The 17,285-nt window shown below is 35.8% G+C and overlaps 1 protein-coding gene across 4 annotated transcripts in view; it reads right to left on the reverse strand.

Moving 5' to 3' along the window:
- ODAD2 (outer dynein arm docking complex subunit 2) overlaps positions 1 to 17,285 on the reverse strand; it is a 199,285-nt gene that overhangs the window by 170,139 nt on the left and 11,861 nt on the right. For all 4 annotated transcript variants that reach the window (XM_042991290.1, XM_042991291.1, XM_042991293.1 and 1 more), the window contains 4 exons: positions 16,584 to 16,690; positions 16,258 to 16,394; positions 13,864 to 13,980; positions 432 to 634 (listed from right to left, as the gene is read on the reverse strand). In XM_042991290.1, coding sequence (XP_042847224.1) covers positions 432 to 634; positions 13,864 to 13,980; positions 16,258 to 16,394; positions 16,584 to 16,690 — 564 coding nt within the window. The remainder of the gene's footprint in view (positions 1 to 431; positions 635 to 13,863; positions 13,981 to 16,257; positions 16,395 to 16,583; positions 16,691 to 17,285) is intronic.

Below are 17,285 nucleotides of genomic sequence, written 5' to 3' on the forward strand. Positions count from 1 at the left end.
TTTACTTAAAGTTCTGTTAATGACAAGACATTATCTCTATCAAGATTTCCCTGATTAACTCCACATAATTTTAGTCATCCTAAATGCTCCTAGCACTTACTTAATCAGGTCCCTACAACTATGTTCACATTGCTCCTGAGATGTCTCCATGTGTTTTCTCATCTTTTTCATGCGTTATTTCCCCTGACTTACTGAGTGAATTGTGTTCTTCCCTTCCCTTCCCTTCCGGTGCCCACATGTAAACCCTATTCACATCAAATCCTTCTACTTGGTATATGAAGAGGAGTAGGGAGGGATCCACTTGCATTACGGAGGGAATGTAAATATCTACTCTAGTACTTTCCTGCTATGACATAAACTTATGTGAAAAACTAGGCAAATGTGGTCACTGAGGATGTATCAGAAAACCCATCACGCAAATTTCCACATACTCTTTGAAACGAACGGTAGCCTTCCAGCTTAAACTTGGCTCTAATCTCTTGGTCATTTGACTCTTCCCAAAATTAATTTGGTTCTTCTCCAGTGTTCTCTTGCCTGAACCAGTAATAGCTTTCTGAACGGGGGCTGCTTCTTCCTTCTCAGGTGGCTCATTAGTTGGTTCTTTCTTTTCCTTTTCGTCGCTGAATCTCTTCTCCTTTATTTAAAAAAATAATAATTTTTATAATGATATCATTTCTGAATTATCTAGTGCTATCTGAAAATTAACACTGGTGGTAACTTCAAGTCTCTGATGCATCTAATTTCTGTTGCTTAGTGGCACACATTGGATGAGGGCCACTTCAGGACTGAGGTCTCTAACAGAGCTAGGCTGATAGTAATGGATGTTCCTAAACTCACCCCCTGCTGTAGCACACACAGATCCAATAGCTGCATTTGACCTACTCACTCCTCGCCACTGTCAAAAAACGTAAACTCAAATGCTATAGTGACTGGGACACATCATGTACAAACTACTGAAACTACAGATAAAGAGAATATCTTGCAGGGAGCCAGAGACAAAAGTCACATGACAGACAGAGGGAGAAACACAACAATTAAAAGAGACCTATCAGAAACAGTGCAAGCCAGAAGAAAAGAGAATGATACCTTTAAAGTCCAAAAAAAAAAAAAAAAAAAAAATCCAAGGAACTGCCAAATCAAAATTCTAAACAGAGACAAAAATAAAGGTTTCAAAATAAAGGCAAAATAAAGACTTTTACAGATGAACAAAAAACAGAGAATTCACTGCCAGAAGGCTTGCGCTAGAGAAATATTAATGAAGTTCTTTATTCAAAAGGAATATCATGCCAGGAAGACTATCATACAACATTTACACAAAGAAATGGTAAAAATCAATATAAAAGACCATTTGTATTATTTTTAATCATTCCAAAATATAATTGACTCTCTAATGCAAAAATAGTATCAATGTGTTGAGGGGTTATAGCACGCAAAAGTAAAATGTAGAACAATAGTGCCAAGGGTAGGGAGAAGCATTCAAGGTATGCTGTGGCAAGGTTCTTAAACTATTTGTGGAAAGGTAAGATACTATTTAAAGGTGGACATGATAAATTAGAGACATATATTATACACCCTAGAGCAGCAACCATGAAACTTTTAAGAAGTATAACTGACAAACTAATAGCATAAATAAAATAGAATAATTTCTAAAAGCTCAATTAGTACAAAAAGGGCAGAAAAAGAAGAAAAAAGAACAAAGAACAAATGGGACAGATAAAAAACAACCAGCAAAAAAGTAACTCTTTTGTTAGAGAGGGGAGCAGGAGAAAGGGCAGAGAGAGAGACAGGATCTTAACCAGGCTCCACATCCAGCATGGAGCCCAACTCAGGGCTCTCTCTCATGAACTGTGAGGTCATGACCTGAGTCAAAATCAAGAATCAGATGCTTAACTGACTGAGCTACCTAGGCGCCCCAAGAGAGTAAGTTTAAATTCAACTCTATCACTAGTTACATCAAATAAAAATGATTTTAAAACTTCAATCAGGGAAGCCTGGGTGGCTCAGTGGGTTAAGCATCTGACTTCGGCTTAGGTCATGATCTCATGGCTCATGAGTTCAAGCCCTGAGTTGGGCTCTGTGTTGACAGCTCAGAGCCTGGAGCCTGTGTCCCTCTCTCGCTCTTCCCCTCCCCTGCTCAAGCTCTGTCTTTCTCTAAGAATAAATAAACATTAAAAAAATTAAAAGAAAAACTTCAATTAAAAGAAATCAGATTGAATGAAAAAGGAAAACCAACTATTTGTGGTATAAAAAACCCACTTTCCATGCAAACAGTAATCAAAAAATGCAGGAATGTCTATATTAAAAATCAAACAAAGTAGACTTCAAAACAAATATCATCAGACCAGAGGAAGATACATAATAACAAAGAGTCAACACAGCTCTAATTGTGTATTCACCAAACAACAGAACTTCGAAATACATAAAACAAAAATGTAACTAAAAAGAAAAATATAGATAAATCCACAATTACGAGACTTCAAAACTCCTTAGTCAGTAATCAACAAAATAAGCACATAAAAATTAATAATATAGAAGACCTGAGCAATAGTACAAACCAAACTGATAAAATTGACAGAGAACACAGTACCCAACAGCAGCAGAAAAACACATATTTTTCTTAAATGCACACACAAAAAAGAATCACCAAAACTGACCACTTTCTGGGCCATAAAACAAACATCCACAAAGTTAAAAAAAAAAAACAACCTAAAATCATACAAAAGATCTTCTCTCAAAACAATGGAATTAAACTAGAAATCAGTAAAAGAAAAATACCTGGAAAAGCTTCAGATATATTAATTTGCATGAAAACATATCAAAATCTATGGGATGCAGTTTACGTAGTGCTTATAAAGAAATTTACAGAATAAAACCTTATAGAAAAAATAAAGGTCTCAAATCAATGGTTAAGCTTCCAAATTAAGAAATTAAATAAGAAGAGCAAATTAAGCATAAAAAAATCAGAAGGAAAAAAAATCATAAAGAGTAGAAATAAAAAGGGAAGCAGCTAAAAATAAAGAAAATCAATGAAACAAATAGCTGTTCTTTCAAATGATCAAAATCAATCCCTTCTTTCCTGACTATCAAGAATAAAAAGAGAGAAGACATATATGACTAATATTAGAAATGAAAGAGGTATCATCACAAAAGATCCCCTAGACATTAAAGAATAATAATGGAATGTACTCAATGTCAATAAAACAGATAAGTTGTATCAAATGTACAAATTCAGTGAAATACACAAACTGCCAAAGCTCAACAAGAAAAAAATCTGAATAGTTATATATCTATTAAAGAAATAAGATCCTCAATATAAAAGCATTCCAACAAAGCCAGGTACAGATGGATTCACTGTCAAATTCTATCAAACATTTAAGAAAGAAATAATATCCAATTTATATGAAGAATTCCAGAAAGATGAAAAATAAGTGAATATTTCCCAATTTAGTTTCTGAGGCCACACTACCCATATCCTTCTTGATTATAGATGCAAATGTCCTCAATAAAATATTATCAAATTTCACCCAGCAATGGTAAGACATAATGACCAAGTGGGATTTATCCCAGGATTGAATGTCAACTAATTCAGTACTCAAACATCAATGTAATGGTCATCAGCAGACAAAAGGCTAATCATGTGATTATCTCAAAAGATGCAATAAAATCACCAGTTCCAGGCCCCAATGGGCTCACTTCCCATGGGTTACATGGAGGCCCCATGAGAAGCATATAAGAAGGCACTCTTTCCCTCCCAGCCAGGGTAGTGTCAGCAGAAGCCTCGTGGGGACTGAACTTCCACCCCTGTCCAATGGTAACGAAGCACCCCATACCACAAGAGTTGTCAACGGAAACTAAGTGAAGGACTCAGACTTTGCAGGATGTGCCAGTGAAGGCTCATTAAAACAAAAGATTTAAATAAAATCTGGAATTTCACAACATAATGCCCCAAATGTCCAAGACAATAAAAATATCACTCATCATACCAAGAACCAGGGAGATCAAGAACTGAATGTGAAAGGATGATGCAAAGATGCTTATACTGAGAGAAAGCAAATGTTGGAATATCTGATGAGAATTTAAAGCAGCCATCATAAAAAGGCTTCAGCAGCAATTACAAAGACTTGAAACAAATAACTAGAAAGTCTCAACAAGTAAATGGAAGATATGAAGAAGAACCAAAAATAAATTTTGAAGCTTAAATTTACAAAACAAAATACAAACTCAGTGGATAGGCCTAGCAACAGGATGGAGAGGACAGAGGGGGAGAATCCATGAAGTTGAAGATAGATCAACAGAAATTACCCAATCTGAATAACAAAGAGAAAATTGATTGGAAACAAAAATGAATAGAGCTTCAAGATCTGTGAGACCAAAACAAAAATTCCAAAATTCATGTCCTCAGAATAACAGAAAAAGAGGAGGAAGAGGGTCAGACTAAAAATGTATTCTAACATGATTTGAATTTTCCCTAAGTTGGAAAAAGACATAAATCTACGATTCAAAAAGTTGAAAAAACGCTAAACAAACTCAAGAAAAACTCAAAGAAATCCATGCCAAGACACACAATAATCAAACTTCACAAACTAAAGACAAGGAAAATTCTTAACAGCAGTTGAGAGAGAAACAATATTTTACTTATAAGAGAAAAACAATTAAAATAATAACAGATTTCTCAAAAGCAACCAGGGAAGACAGAAGGAATTAAAACAACATTTTTTTAAGCACTGAAAGTAAAGAATTGTCAGCCTGATACTATATCCAGGGTAAGTATACTTTAGAAATGAAGGGGATGTCAAGAAGTTCTTGGGTGAAAGAAACACGAAAACAATTTGTGGATGAAGGAAAAACGAAGAGAATCTGTCATCAACAAATTTACCTTAAAAGGGTAATAAGTTTTTAAACAGAAAGACTGTGATAAAAGAAGAAAACATTGCAATATCAGAAAAGAACAATGGAAAAGAATAAAAGTGTGGGTAAATACAAAAGACTTTCATTCAGCTCTTGAGTTTTCTAAATGAAGTTTGATGGTTGAAACAAAAATATAACATTGTCTCATATAGTTATCAATGTATGCAGAAGAAAAAGACAATTAGAAATTAGAGAGGGTAAAGGGACTTAAAAGAAAATATGGTTTAATTTTTTACTAAAGTTGTATTTATTTTTTCAGTCACATCAGTGTAATAGTTATTACAGCTTTTGTAAGAAGTTTATGTTGAAAGAGAAATGACATATTCTCATAGAGTAAATTTGTAAAGGAAGAATATGTCGACAGCTTTTCTTTTTGTGACATACCAGGAGTTGCAAGGATTGAGGCATATACAATTATTGTTTGAAGGAGACATGGTTTCTATGTTTCACTCAAACTGTTATGATGTCAAACAATAGATAATTATTAATTATGTATGTATAATATTGTACAATACCCAGAGTAACTCCACACACACACAAAATCTATGCAAAGAGATACACTAAAAACTGCAGATAAATCAAAATAGAATTCTAAAAAATGTTCAAGTAATCCATAGAAACTGGAAAAAGAAAACAAATGAAAAATAGAAGAACAGAAAACAAAAGTTAACTGGCAAGTGTAAGCCATAACATATCAATATTAAATGTAAATGATCTAAACACATCAGTAGATACACCAATAGAAAGCTTCACAAATTTCTTTTTAAAATGACTCAATTATGGGGCGCCTGGGTGGCTCAGTCGGTTAAGCGTCCGACTTCGGCTCAGGTCATGATCTCACGGTCCGTGAGTTCGAGCCCCGTGTCGGGCTCTGTGCTGACAGCTCAGAGCCTGGGGCCCGTTTCAGATTCTGTGTCTCTCTCTCTCTTTGCTCTTCCCCTGTTCATGCTCTGTCTCTGTCTCAAAAATAAATAAATGTGAAAAAAAAATTTTTTTAAATGACTCAATTATATGCTATTTAAAAGAAACTCACATCAGGTGGTTCAGTCGGTTAAGTGTCTGACTCTTGGTTTTGGCTGGGTCATGATCTCCTGGTTTGTGAGTTTAAGCTCCACATGGGACTCTATGCTGACAGTGTGGGGCCTGTTTGGGATTCTCTCTCTCTCCCTCTCTCTGTCCCTCCTGTGCTCTCTTTCTCTCTCAAAATGAATAAATAAAAACTTAAAAAAAAGAAGAAACTCACTTCAAATATAATAATATAAATATAAGTAGCTTGAAAGTAAAAGGAGGGGAAAGATAGAACATGCAAATATTAGTCAAAAGAAAGCAGGAGTGGTATAAAATTATCAGATTAAGTAGACTTCAGAAAAAGAAAAACAACCAAGGAGAGAGAGGGAGAAAATAGCAATCTTAAATGCACATACAGAGTTTCAAATAAAAAAAAAAAAACAGAACTAAAAGAAAAATTAGACAAATCCCCAGTTATAGTTAAAACACTTCAAAACCTCTCTTGACAACTGATAGAATATCAATAAGAATATGGAAGAACTTACCACCAAAACCACATGATATAATCCACAAAGTAAAAAGAAAAGAAGAAATAATAAATACCAAAGTAGAAAAAAAAATAGAGAAAAATCAATGAAACTAAAAGCTAAGTCTCTGAGGAAACTGTGAAAATCAATACACCTCTATCCAGACAGATCAAGAAAAAATAAAACACCAATGACCACTATCAGGAATGAGAGAGATAACAATAGCTACATATTCTACAGACATTAAAAGATTAATAAAAGAATAACTTTAAAAAATTTTTTAATGCTTACTTATTTTTGAGACAGAGAGAGACAGAGTGCAAGTGGGGAAGGGGCAGAGAGAGAGGGGGAGACACAGAATCTGAAACAGGCTCCAGGCTCCTAGCTGTCAGCACAGAACCTGACGTGGGGCTTGAACCCACCAACCGTGAGATCATGACCTGAGCCGAAGTCAGACATTTAACCGACTGAGCCACCCAGGCACCCCAATGAAAGAGTAACTTTGAACAAGTTTATGCCAATAAATTTGACAACTTAGATGAAATGGAAAAATTCCTATAAAGACAATCTACTGGGGCATGTGGCTGGCTGTTGGTAGAGCATGTGGCTCTTGATCTTGGGGCTGTGAGTTCAAGCCCTGCACTGGGGGTAGAGATTACTCAAAATAAAAATAAAATGGTTAAAATAGCAAAAGCTATGTATACTTTACACCAGTGGAAAATTTTTTTAAATAAAATAAAGACAATCTACCAAAACTCCCTCAAAAAGAAATAGATAACCTGCATGGCCCTATGACTATTAAAGACATTGAATCTCTTTTTAAAAAACTTACCTTACATGGAACACTCCAGACCCTGATGGCTTCCATACCAAATATTTAAGAAATAATAACAATTCTACACAAACTCTTACAGAAATTGCAGAGGAGATAAAACTTCCCAACTCATTCTATAAGGCCAGTATCACTTTGATAACCAAAACCAAAGGTATTAAAGAAAATGACACACCAACAACCTTATAAATATAGATGTGAAACTGAAAATCTTAGCAAGTTAGATCCAATCATATATAAATAGAGATACTACATCCTAGAAATATAAGGTTAGTTTATTTTTTGAAAACTCATATCAATGTAATTTACTACATTAACAAACTAAAAAAAGAAAAAAAAACATGATTATCTCAAAAGGTAATCATTTGATAAAATCCAACATCTATTCCTAATAAAAGTTCTTAACAATTTGAAATAGAAGGGAACTTCTTCAACCTTATAAATTTAGTATGTGGAAAAGCTACAGCTAACATTATACGTAGTAGCAACTGAAAGCTATCCCTTTACCACTAGGAACAAAAGACCTTTTCTATATAATTCTATATTGGAGGCTCCAGCTAGGGCATTAAGGAAAGAAAAAAAGGCACTGAGATTGGAAAGGAAGAGGCAGAATGATCTTTATATACAGATCATATGATCCTCTATAGAAACTCCCCGGGATGTACAAACCAGACACTAGAACTAATAAGTGTTTCAGAATATAAAATCAATATATAAAAACCAAGTGTATTTTGAGTGGCAACATATAATCACAAATTGAAAATTTAAAACTACCATTAACCATAGCCCTTGTGAAATAAAAACTCAATGAGTAAGTGTGAAGATCTAACTAGCTTTATTAACGGATTCATGAATCCAGCAGCATCCCATCTGGTAATTAGAGTGATGCTCCACTGAAGTAAACAAAAGAAAAGTTTTTAAAGGCTGAAAGAACATTTTAAAAAAGGGACTTGACTCTCAAGGAATATATTGTTTAGTCAAGGTTGCCCTCTTAAGAGGAGAAGAAGGGGTAAATCAGTAAATTTCCTGGTATTGACCAGGAAATTCCAGTTGACTGGTTGCAGGGTACATTACTGGTTGGTTGAAATTGTAGTTATTTAGGTATAAATACTATAATAATAGTAACACATATTTTAGGATATATAATAATATATCTGTTAGGTGGTTGACTTGGCCTAAGTGATGCCACTTCGGGCTTGTGGTTTTCTTTTGTAACACCCCCAAAATATGAAATGCTTACAGGTAGGTTTCACAAGAGATGTGTAAGGACTATGCACTGAAAGTTACAAAATATTGCCGAGAAAAATTAAAGAATATCTAACTAAATGGAGAGACCTACTATATTCATGGACTGGAAACTTCAATATTGTTAAGACATCAGCTCTTTCGAAAGTGATCTACAGATTTATCACAATCTCAACCATAATTCTTTCAGTGTTTTTATGAAGAATTCAATAAGCTGATCCCAACATTCCAATGGACTTGCAAAAGATGTAAAATAGCCACACAAGTTTGAAAAAGCAACATTGGAAGATTTACACTACCTGACTCCAAGACTTACTATAAAGCTACAGTGATCAACACAGTTTAGTACTTGTATAAAAACAGACAAACAGATCAGTGGAACAAAAATACGCTCACACAAACGGACAACTGAATTTTGATAAAGATATAAAGGTAATTCAATGGAGAAAGGATGGTTTTTTTTTTCAACAAATGGTGCTGAAACAACTAGATATTTACATTCAAAAGAAAAAAAAGGACTTTGATCCGCACCTCATATCATGTACAAGAAGTAAATTACAAAGGCCTGAATGTAAAACCTAACATTTGAATACTTCTAGAAAGGAAACATTGGAAAAAATTTTTGTGACACTGGGTTTGGCAAAGCTTTATCAGATACAACACTATGAAGAAAAAATTAACAAGTTAAACTTCATAAAAATTGAAGACATTTGCTCTTTAGAAGCAATGGTTGGAGAATGAAATAAGCCATGGACCCGGAGGAAATATTTACAAGTCATATATCTGATAGAATATGTAAGCCAAGAATATATATAAAGATCTCTCACAACTAAGTAAGAAATCAAACAACCCAATAAAAAACTGGGCAAAAAAATCTGAATAGACACTTCATCACATATGATAGATAGATGAATGGCAAATAAGCATATGAAAGAATGCATTCAAGAAACGTAAATGAAAACTCAGGGAGATACCAGTACATGCACCTATTAGAATGTCTAAAATTAGAGGTTTGACCTTACCTATTTTTTTTTTTTTTGAGAAAGAGAGAAAGAGAGAGAGAGAGAGAGAGAGAGAGAGAGAGAGAGAACACATGTGAGCCAGGGTGGAGCAGAAGGAGAGAGAGAATCTCTCTTTTTTTAGAAAGCCTGACACAGGGCTCCATCTCATGACCCTGAGAGCAACCTGAGCTGAAATCAAGACCTGGACATTCAACCAAGTGAGCCATCCAGGTGCCCGTGACCAATTATTGACGGATAAGCAGAAGAACTGGAACTCTCCATACACTGCTGGTGTGTATGTAAAATATTACAACCACTTTGGAAAGCAGTTTACAAATTGTTTAAAAAGTTAAACATACAACTACCGTTTGATCTTGCTGTTTTATTCCCACATTTTCCAAGAGAAATAAAAGCATATGATCTGTACAGATAAGCGCCTGAAAACAAAATGTTAAAAATATGAGAGTTTAAATTGTAAAGACATGCACAACGTCTTGAAGATAAAGTAAAAGTATATTTACAGAAAGTGGGTGACAGAAAATAAAATCAGAAGATCTCAGAGTCCCAACAAACAACTAGTAAGTTTCAAAAAGAGAGCAGAGAACAGAGAGGAAGGAATGATTAGAATGATTAGGAAAAAAAGTATTTTTCTAGTTCTGAAGGACATATGTCACCATTGATGAAAAACAAACAACACCAGCACCAACCATATCATCATGAAAATTACAGAACATCAGGAATAAGAAAAGATCCTAAAGGCTTTGATAGATGGGAAAGGCTAAAACAGGCCACATAGGAAAAATTGCCTTAAAAATTCTAAGTAAAAATTATTTTTGAACTATCGTTACAGAAACAATAATGGACAGAAAAATAAAGATATTTTCACACACTAACCCTCAATTTTTTCCCTCTAATGTGCCTGTTTTGCTTAGGAAGCTCCACCAAAATGATGGGATACACCAACAAAAGGAAAACTAAAGGGAAGGGAACTTCTTCAACACAATAAAGGCCATCTATGAAAAGCTCACAGCTAACATCACATTCAATGGCAAAAGCCTAAAAGCCTAAAAGCCTTTCCCCTAATACCGGGAATAAGGCAAGGAGGTACCTTTCACTGCTTCTATTCGACAGTCCTAAAAGGTCTAGCTATAGTAATGAGGCAAGAAAAAGAAATTACATCCAAATTGAAAAGGAAGAAGTAAAACTCTCTCTGCAGATGACATGATCATATATGTAGAAAGACCAAAAGATTTTTTTTAAAACTGAATTAATGGGGGCGCCTGGGTGGCTCAGTTGGTTGAACGACTGACTTCAGCTCAGGTCATGATCTTGCAGTTTGTGAGTTCGAGCCCTGCGTAGGGCCCTGTGCTGGTAGCTCGGAGCCTGGAGTCTCCCCCTCTCTCTGCCCCTCCCCTGTTCATGCTCTCTCTCTCTCTCTCTCTCTCTCTCAATAATAAATAAACGTTAAAAATTTTTTTTAAAAACTGAATTAATAAATGAATTCAGTAAAGTTGTAGGATTCGATTTTGAAATTCATATTCAAAAGTCAGAACTGATTTCAACCCTCAAAAATCAGTTCTAGTGGGGTATCTGGATGGCTCAGTCAGTTAAGCATCCAACTCTCGATTTTGGCTCAGGTTATGATCTCACAGTTGTGAGATCAACCCTGCATCATGCTCCACGCTGGGCATGCAGCCTGCCTAAGATTTTCTCTCTCCCTCTGCCCCTCTCCACCCTGTGTACACGCCTGCATGTTCTATGAAAAAAATCAGTTCTATTTCTCTATAGTAGCAGGAAACAATCAAAAAGGAAATTAAGGAAACAATATCATTTATAATAGCATCAGGAAAGAATAAAATGCTCAGAAATAAATTTAACAAAGAAGACAAAGACTTGACCCTGAAAAATATAAAACACTGCTGAAAAAAAATTAAAGGAGATAAAAACAAATGGAAAAACACCCCGTGTCCATTGATTGGAAGAATATTAAGATGACAATGCTATACAGAGTAATCTATAAATTCAATACAATCCCTTAGAAATCCCAATGCTATTTTTTTTTTTGCAGAAATGGTAAAACCAAACCTAAAATTCAGATAAAAAGTCAAGGGAGCCCAAACAGCTAAAATAGTTTTGAAAAGCAAGAACAAAGTTTGAGGACTCATTACTTCTCAATTTCAAAACTACTACAAAGATATAGTAATCAAAATAGTATAGGACTTGTATAAGGATAAACAAGATAGAATAGAATTGAGAATCCAAAAATAAACGCCTACATCTATGGTAAACTGATCTTCAAAAGGATACCAAGCCCATTCAGTGGGGGAAAGAACAATCTCTTCCTCAGATAATACTAGGAATCCACATGCAAAAGAATAAAATTGCATCCTTATCTTACTTACACCATATACAAAACTTTACTCAAAATGAATCAAAGACCTAAATTTAAAAGCTAAAACCATGAAATTCCTAGAAGAAAAGAGGGGCATAGCTATCTTCATGACCTTGAATTTGGCAATGGTTTCCTAAGTACAATACCAAAAATACAGGCAACAAAAAATGTATTCGTTGGACTTTATCAAAATTAAAAATGTTTGTGTATCAAAGGATACTGTCAAGATGAATGAAAAGACGGCCCACAGAATGGGGGAAAATATTTGCAAATATTAGATCTGATAAGGGGTTAATATCCACAATATATAATGAATTCCTACAACTCAACAACAAAACAAAACATTTTTTTAATGGACAAAGGAACTGAATAGACATTTCTTTAAAAAAAAAGATACACAAATGGCCAATAATCACATGAAAATATGCTCAACATCACTCATCACTAGGTAAATGCAAATCAAAACCACAATGAAATACCACACTTCATAATTAGGTTGTCTACAATAAATGCACATACAAATCCACACACAGAAAATAGTAAGTATTGGTGAGAATGTGGAGAAACCAGAATCCTTGTACATTGCAGGTAAAAACACAAAATGGTTCGGTCTAGGTGGAAACAGTTTGGCAGTTCCTCTACAAGTTAAGACATAGAATTACCATATGACCCAGAAATCTCACTCCTAGGTATATACTCTCCAAAACTGAAATAGGGACTCAGATACTTGCACACCAGTATTTATAGCATTGTTCACAATAGTCAAAAAAGTGGAAACAACCCAAGTGTCCATCAACAGATGAATGAATGAATAAATTGTGGCGTAATATAAAAATGGAGTATTATTCGGTCATAGAAAGGAATGAAGTTCTGGCAAAGGCTACAGCATGGATGGACCCTGAAAACATTATGCTGAATGAATTAAGCCAAATACCAAAGGACAAATATTGTGTGATTCCATTTATCTGAAATATCTAGAAAAGGCAAATGTCTAGGGACAGAAAGTAGAGAGGTTACTAGGAGCTGGGGGAGGCAAAAGGGGAAGTTACTACATAAAGGGAACAGAGTTTTAGTCTGAGATGATGAAAAAGATTTGGAAGTAGACAGTGGTAATGGTTGCACATTAGGAATGTAATTAACACCACTCAGTGATACCACTCAAGTGGTGAAAACGGCAAATTTTATGCTTTGTATAGTTATTTTGCGACAATAACAACAAAGGAAAAACTGGAGTCCAGGAAATCAGGTGCTCAAACACCAGGCAATAAAAAGCCTTTGCAGGATGATGACAAAGAGAAGTTTCGGGACAAGAGTAGCAGCAGTGCAGTAAGAAAACAGTCCTCCGGAAGTGGCAGGGTCAGAAGGGAAACAATGGGCCCGATAAGTTATCTCTTGTGGGATTTGTGGAATTGACCTCTTGGGAATCAGCCTGGAGTTTAAGTGTGTTTCATTAGTATTTCTTGCATATTGTTTCTTGCCTACATCAGCTTCAATCAAGATTTTACTTCATGAAATAACTCTATTAACTCATTTCTTTGTGCAACACTATTTCAAAAACCACGAAAGACACAAAGGAAGCACAGTTCTTATGCATATGCAGGTGACACTTATTAAGGCAATCCAATTCGGTAGTAATCATGGGATGTTGAGAAAGGATAAAAATAATCAAAACATCTGGGCTTCGTTAACAGGGCTGACTCCTTTGTTCTTAGTGTTATTAATTCAAAAGGGAAGATGAAGAGTGCTATTTAGAAAGCAATCTGAAATATTTTACACCTGTTACCTGAATCAGAAACTTTCTCAAAGTACTACACTTATTTCGTATTTTATGTTATATTGTGAAAAACACTGAAAATAGAAGCAAAGTCCAAATATAGGCAGAATCACTCTCATTAGAAAGTTGAGTCAAGTAACACTATGCTATGAAATTTTAAGAGTCTATAAACTTACCTGTTTAGGCATATTTTCTGAAAATTTTGCTGATTTTTCTTTTAAAAATGTGACAAGGTCTTTATAAATTTCACCTTTTCTCTCATAATTAATTTCCCCCTCATTGTCTGTTTTGCCCTTTGGGAGAAAAAGTTTGATGCTGTTATTAATGTAATAGCAACTGAGCCTGATCAATACATCACAACCCAAGCCCACATATCGTTTTCCTCTCTAAAGGACCCATGTGGTAGTCTTTATACATAAGAAATATAGGCAAAATCTTTCTCTCTTACAGTTATCCATCCATCCATTCATTCATTCAGCATGCTTTTACTGACTACCTCCTATATGCATGTAGGGCACTCTGCTGGTCAGCAAAGAATCAAAATTTCTTTCCCTCTGTACCTCTCAAATGTAAAAAAGCAATATGACTTCAAGAGCCTCTGGCGAAGTCATAAAAGGCCCCAAGATTAGAATGTCAGCACAGAAAAGCTTGTTTCTATTTGTCACACCCTTGCTCTTGTTCTGTGTGACACGGTTGCTATAGGCTTATATTTTCTAGAATTCTAATCTCTATGTATCAGTCCATCCCTCCACTCTTTGTCTCTGTACCTCTTTCTTTTTGTCTTTCCTTTGATCATTTCCCTTTTTTTCCTACCCTAATAGAAAAAATTTGGTTCTCCCTTAACCAAACGTATACATAAAAAACTGTAGTGTGTTATATATCCATAAACATCATGCATATACATATAACTCTAGTGTGTTCTGCATTTTTCTGTAATTACTGAATAGTTTCATGTTCCTTATCTTTCATTTTTTTAATAGACAGGAATACTTAGATTTCCATATCAAGTAAAGTTGTACGTAGGTCAACAGCCTTTGCTAGAGACCAAGTCTCCTTGCCCCACTCTAGAAAGTCAAAGAAAGTCATTCCTTCTGTTACCTCTTATTGCCTAATTGGAAATTTCACTTAAAGTATCAAGACGAACCAAAAGTACAATCATGTTTAGGCTGTCTCCCTCCTCTGTGCAGACATAAGCTAAGCATCACGCTGAGAAAAAAAGCACGAACAAGGCACATCAGGACAGATGTCTGCCGGGAATCAAGAAAGCGGCACCGAAACGTTGACACCAATCCAAACCAAGAGGTAGCAAATCTCCAAACAGTCCCCTCCGACGGCTGGGTCCCCGTTACAGATTTGGGTTCTCCCTGCAGACTTTGCCTGTGAGGCCCCAAATTACACCGCAAAGGAGAAAGTTGACCTCAGTGAACAGGTAGAAGACTAAACGTTTTTTAATCTAGAGGCTTTGGAAGGCCATCTCTCTGCTTAGTGATGCTCAGGGCTTTGGGATCTGCAACACTGTGTTTTTCCTTTGCCAGCTTAGTTCAGCGTCAGTCAGCAGGAAGTGAAAGGAACACTGACAAGCTGGAGGGAGAAAGGGACATACTCCCTCTTCCTCATCTGCTGTCCCTGTTAGAGTTACCCCAGCAACGGCCCTTCACCGCTGGCAGCAGCAGTCGCTCCCAGTAGGAACAATTAGTTCTAGTTCCCAGGGTTTTCCCCTGTACTCTAGGAACCAGGCTCATTATGACCCCTCAGAAATACCATTATAAACCGACCAGGGTTCCATCTCCAAAGGTCTGGGTCTCAGCTCTGCCAGTTCTGCAAACATCCTCTGCTGAGCTCCCAAGGTACCAACACTAACTGGGCAATGCACTCCTCAGAGGTCTGGATGCCAGTTTCAGGGGGACCACCTGAGCTCAGAGGGGGCCAGCTTCTCCTGGAACTGACCATTCCTCAGAGTTGCGGGTCCCAGTTCTGTGCGGTCCCCCTTCTGAACTCCTAACACACCATTGCCAATGTAAGTGGGGTCCACTCTTCACAGGTCTAAATCTCAGCTCTGGAAGGTCCATCTTCTGAGATCCTAAGCCACCAGCCCAGCCCAGCAGTTGGCCCCTCACCAGACATGTAGGTCCCAGCTTCATGGGGTACTTCCTCCAAGCTCCCACATTTTAGTGCCTCGCTTCCCTTTGCCCTCTCAACTCTTAGGGTAAAAGCTGTAGTTATTGCTTCTGTGTTACTTCCTTGCTCCTTTTCTGCCTCTTCTTTTCCCTAATACTTGTATAATTAATCAGGGAACTGATTAAGGAGGTTTTTGTTGTATAAAGTGGCACAGGCCCCTTTGGAGATCGTTTCATAGGAGACTGACTTAATGATCTGCAATGGGGAACACTGGGCTAATTCTGAGGCCATTCTGGATTTGCCTGGCAAACTCAGCAAGGGGATCTGCTTCAATCCCACAGAGCAGTATCGCATTTTCTGTGGTCATCAGGATTCAATCCTGGACACATGCCTGCGTTTACAGAGACTGAGCTAAGCACCAAAACCAACAGACTTCTTAAAAAATTACTTACACCATTTAAAAATACTCCTTCTGCACTACAAGTAATGCACAGAGTTTCAACATCGTGTGGTTTCACCAGCACGTAACAAATTTCTCCATGAATTTGTCTCCAAGGTGGGGCTCTACATCCATTTGAAAATTCATAATCTGAAACCAATTAATAAGTTTCAATCAATTAAAAGGAGCTCCTAAAAATAAAATATGTTGGCTTTAAAAAAATAAATATGATTAAAGTTTTAAGTTTTCATCTTTTCAAATATTCAATCCTAAGGTCGCTATTGAAGCATTTGGAAATAATTATATTTAACACAAAATGAAACTGAGAATAATATAAACCTGAGGTATAGCTGATAGATTCCAAGACAGTTTGTTCTCCTTTTCCCGAGAAATTTTTCAGCATTTCTATATCGTTCTTAACACTTGTGGGATTTAAACTTATTTCTCTGAAATAAATGGTAAGAAATTCATTTTGACACTTTAAAAGAGAACCTGCAGAAAGCACATGAAAACATTCCATTTTAGCAGGGGGGGGAATATTGTTTTTTATAGTTAAAATTGTGGTTAAATTACACAACAACAAAAATACTGCAGTTAATTTTAGCCCTGTTGTAATCTGACAACACTGTCAAAACATCAGAAAATCAGTGACTCACGTATAATGCAGCATTAAATGTACTCATTTAAATATTCACTTCGTTTCTTAGTGATAACACTATAATACCAGGAAAAAAACTAGAAAAATGAACAAGTTTTTAATCTTACAAACTCTACATGATATTTGCATTATCATTCAATAATTTACCTAACAGCCTGAAGAGACTGAAAATAATAAGGTCGCTTCATGTCCTCAGAATTAGGCGAAACCCCACGGAAGACTTTAGCAATGCTGACTGCAAACTTTTTAGTTTTAGAAATATTCATGCGATAAACTACAATCTTAATCCAATAAAATTTCACACGAAGTCAATGGCAATAACGTCTATATTTTTTGTGTGTTTATGAAAAACCTCCGAAAGCACTTTTTGTAACTAATTTTTA

Source organism: Panthera tigris, chromosome B4, assembly GCF_018350195.1.
Source record: "Panthera tigris isolate Pti1 chromosome B4, P.tigris_Pti1_mat1.1, whole genome shotgun sequence".
Taxonomy (NCBI): Eukaryota; Metazoa; Chordata; class Mammalia; order Carnivora; family Felidae; genus Panthera; species Panthera tigris.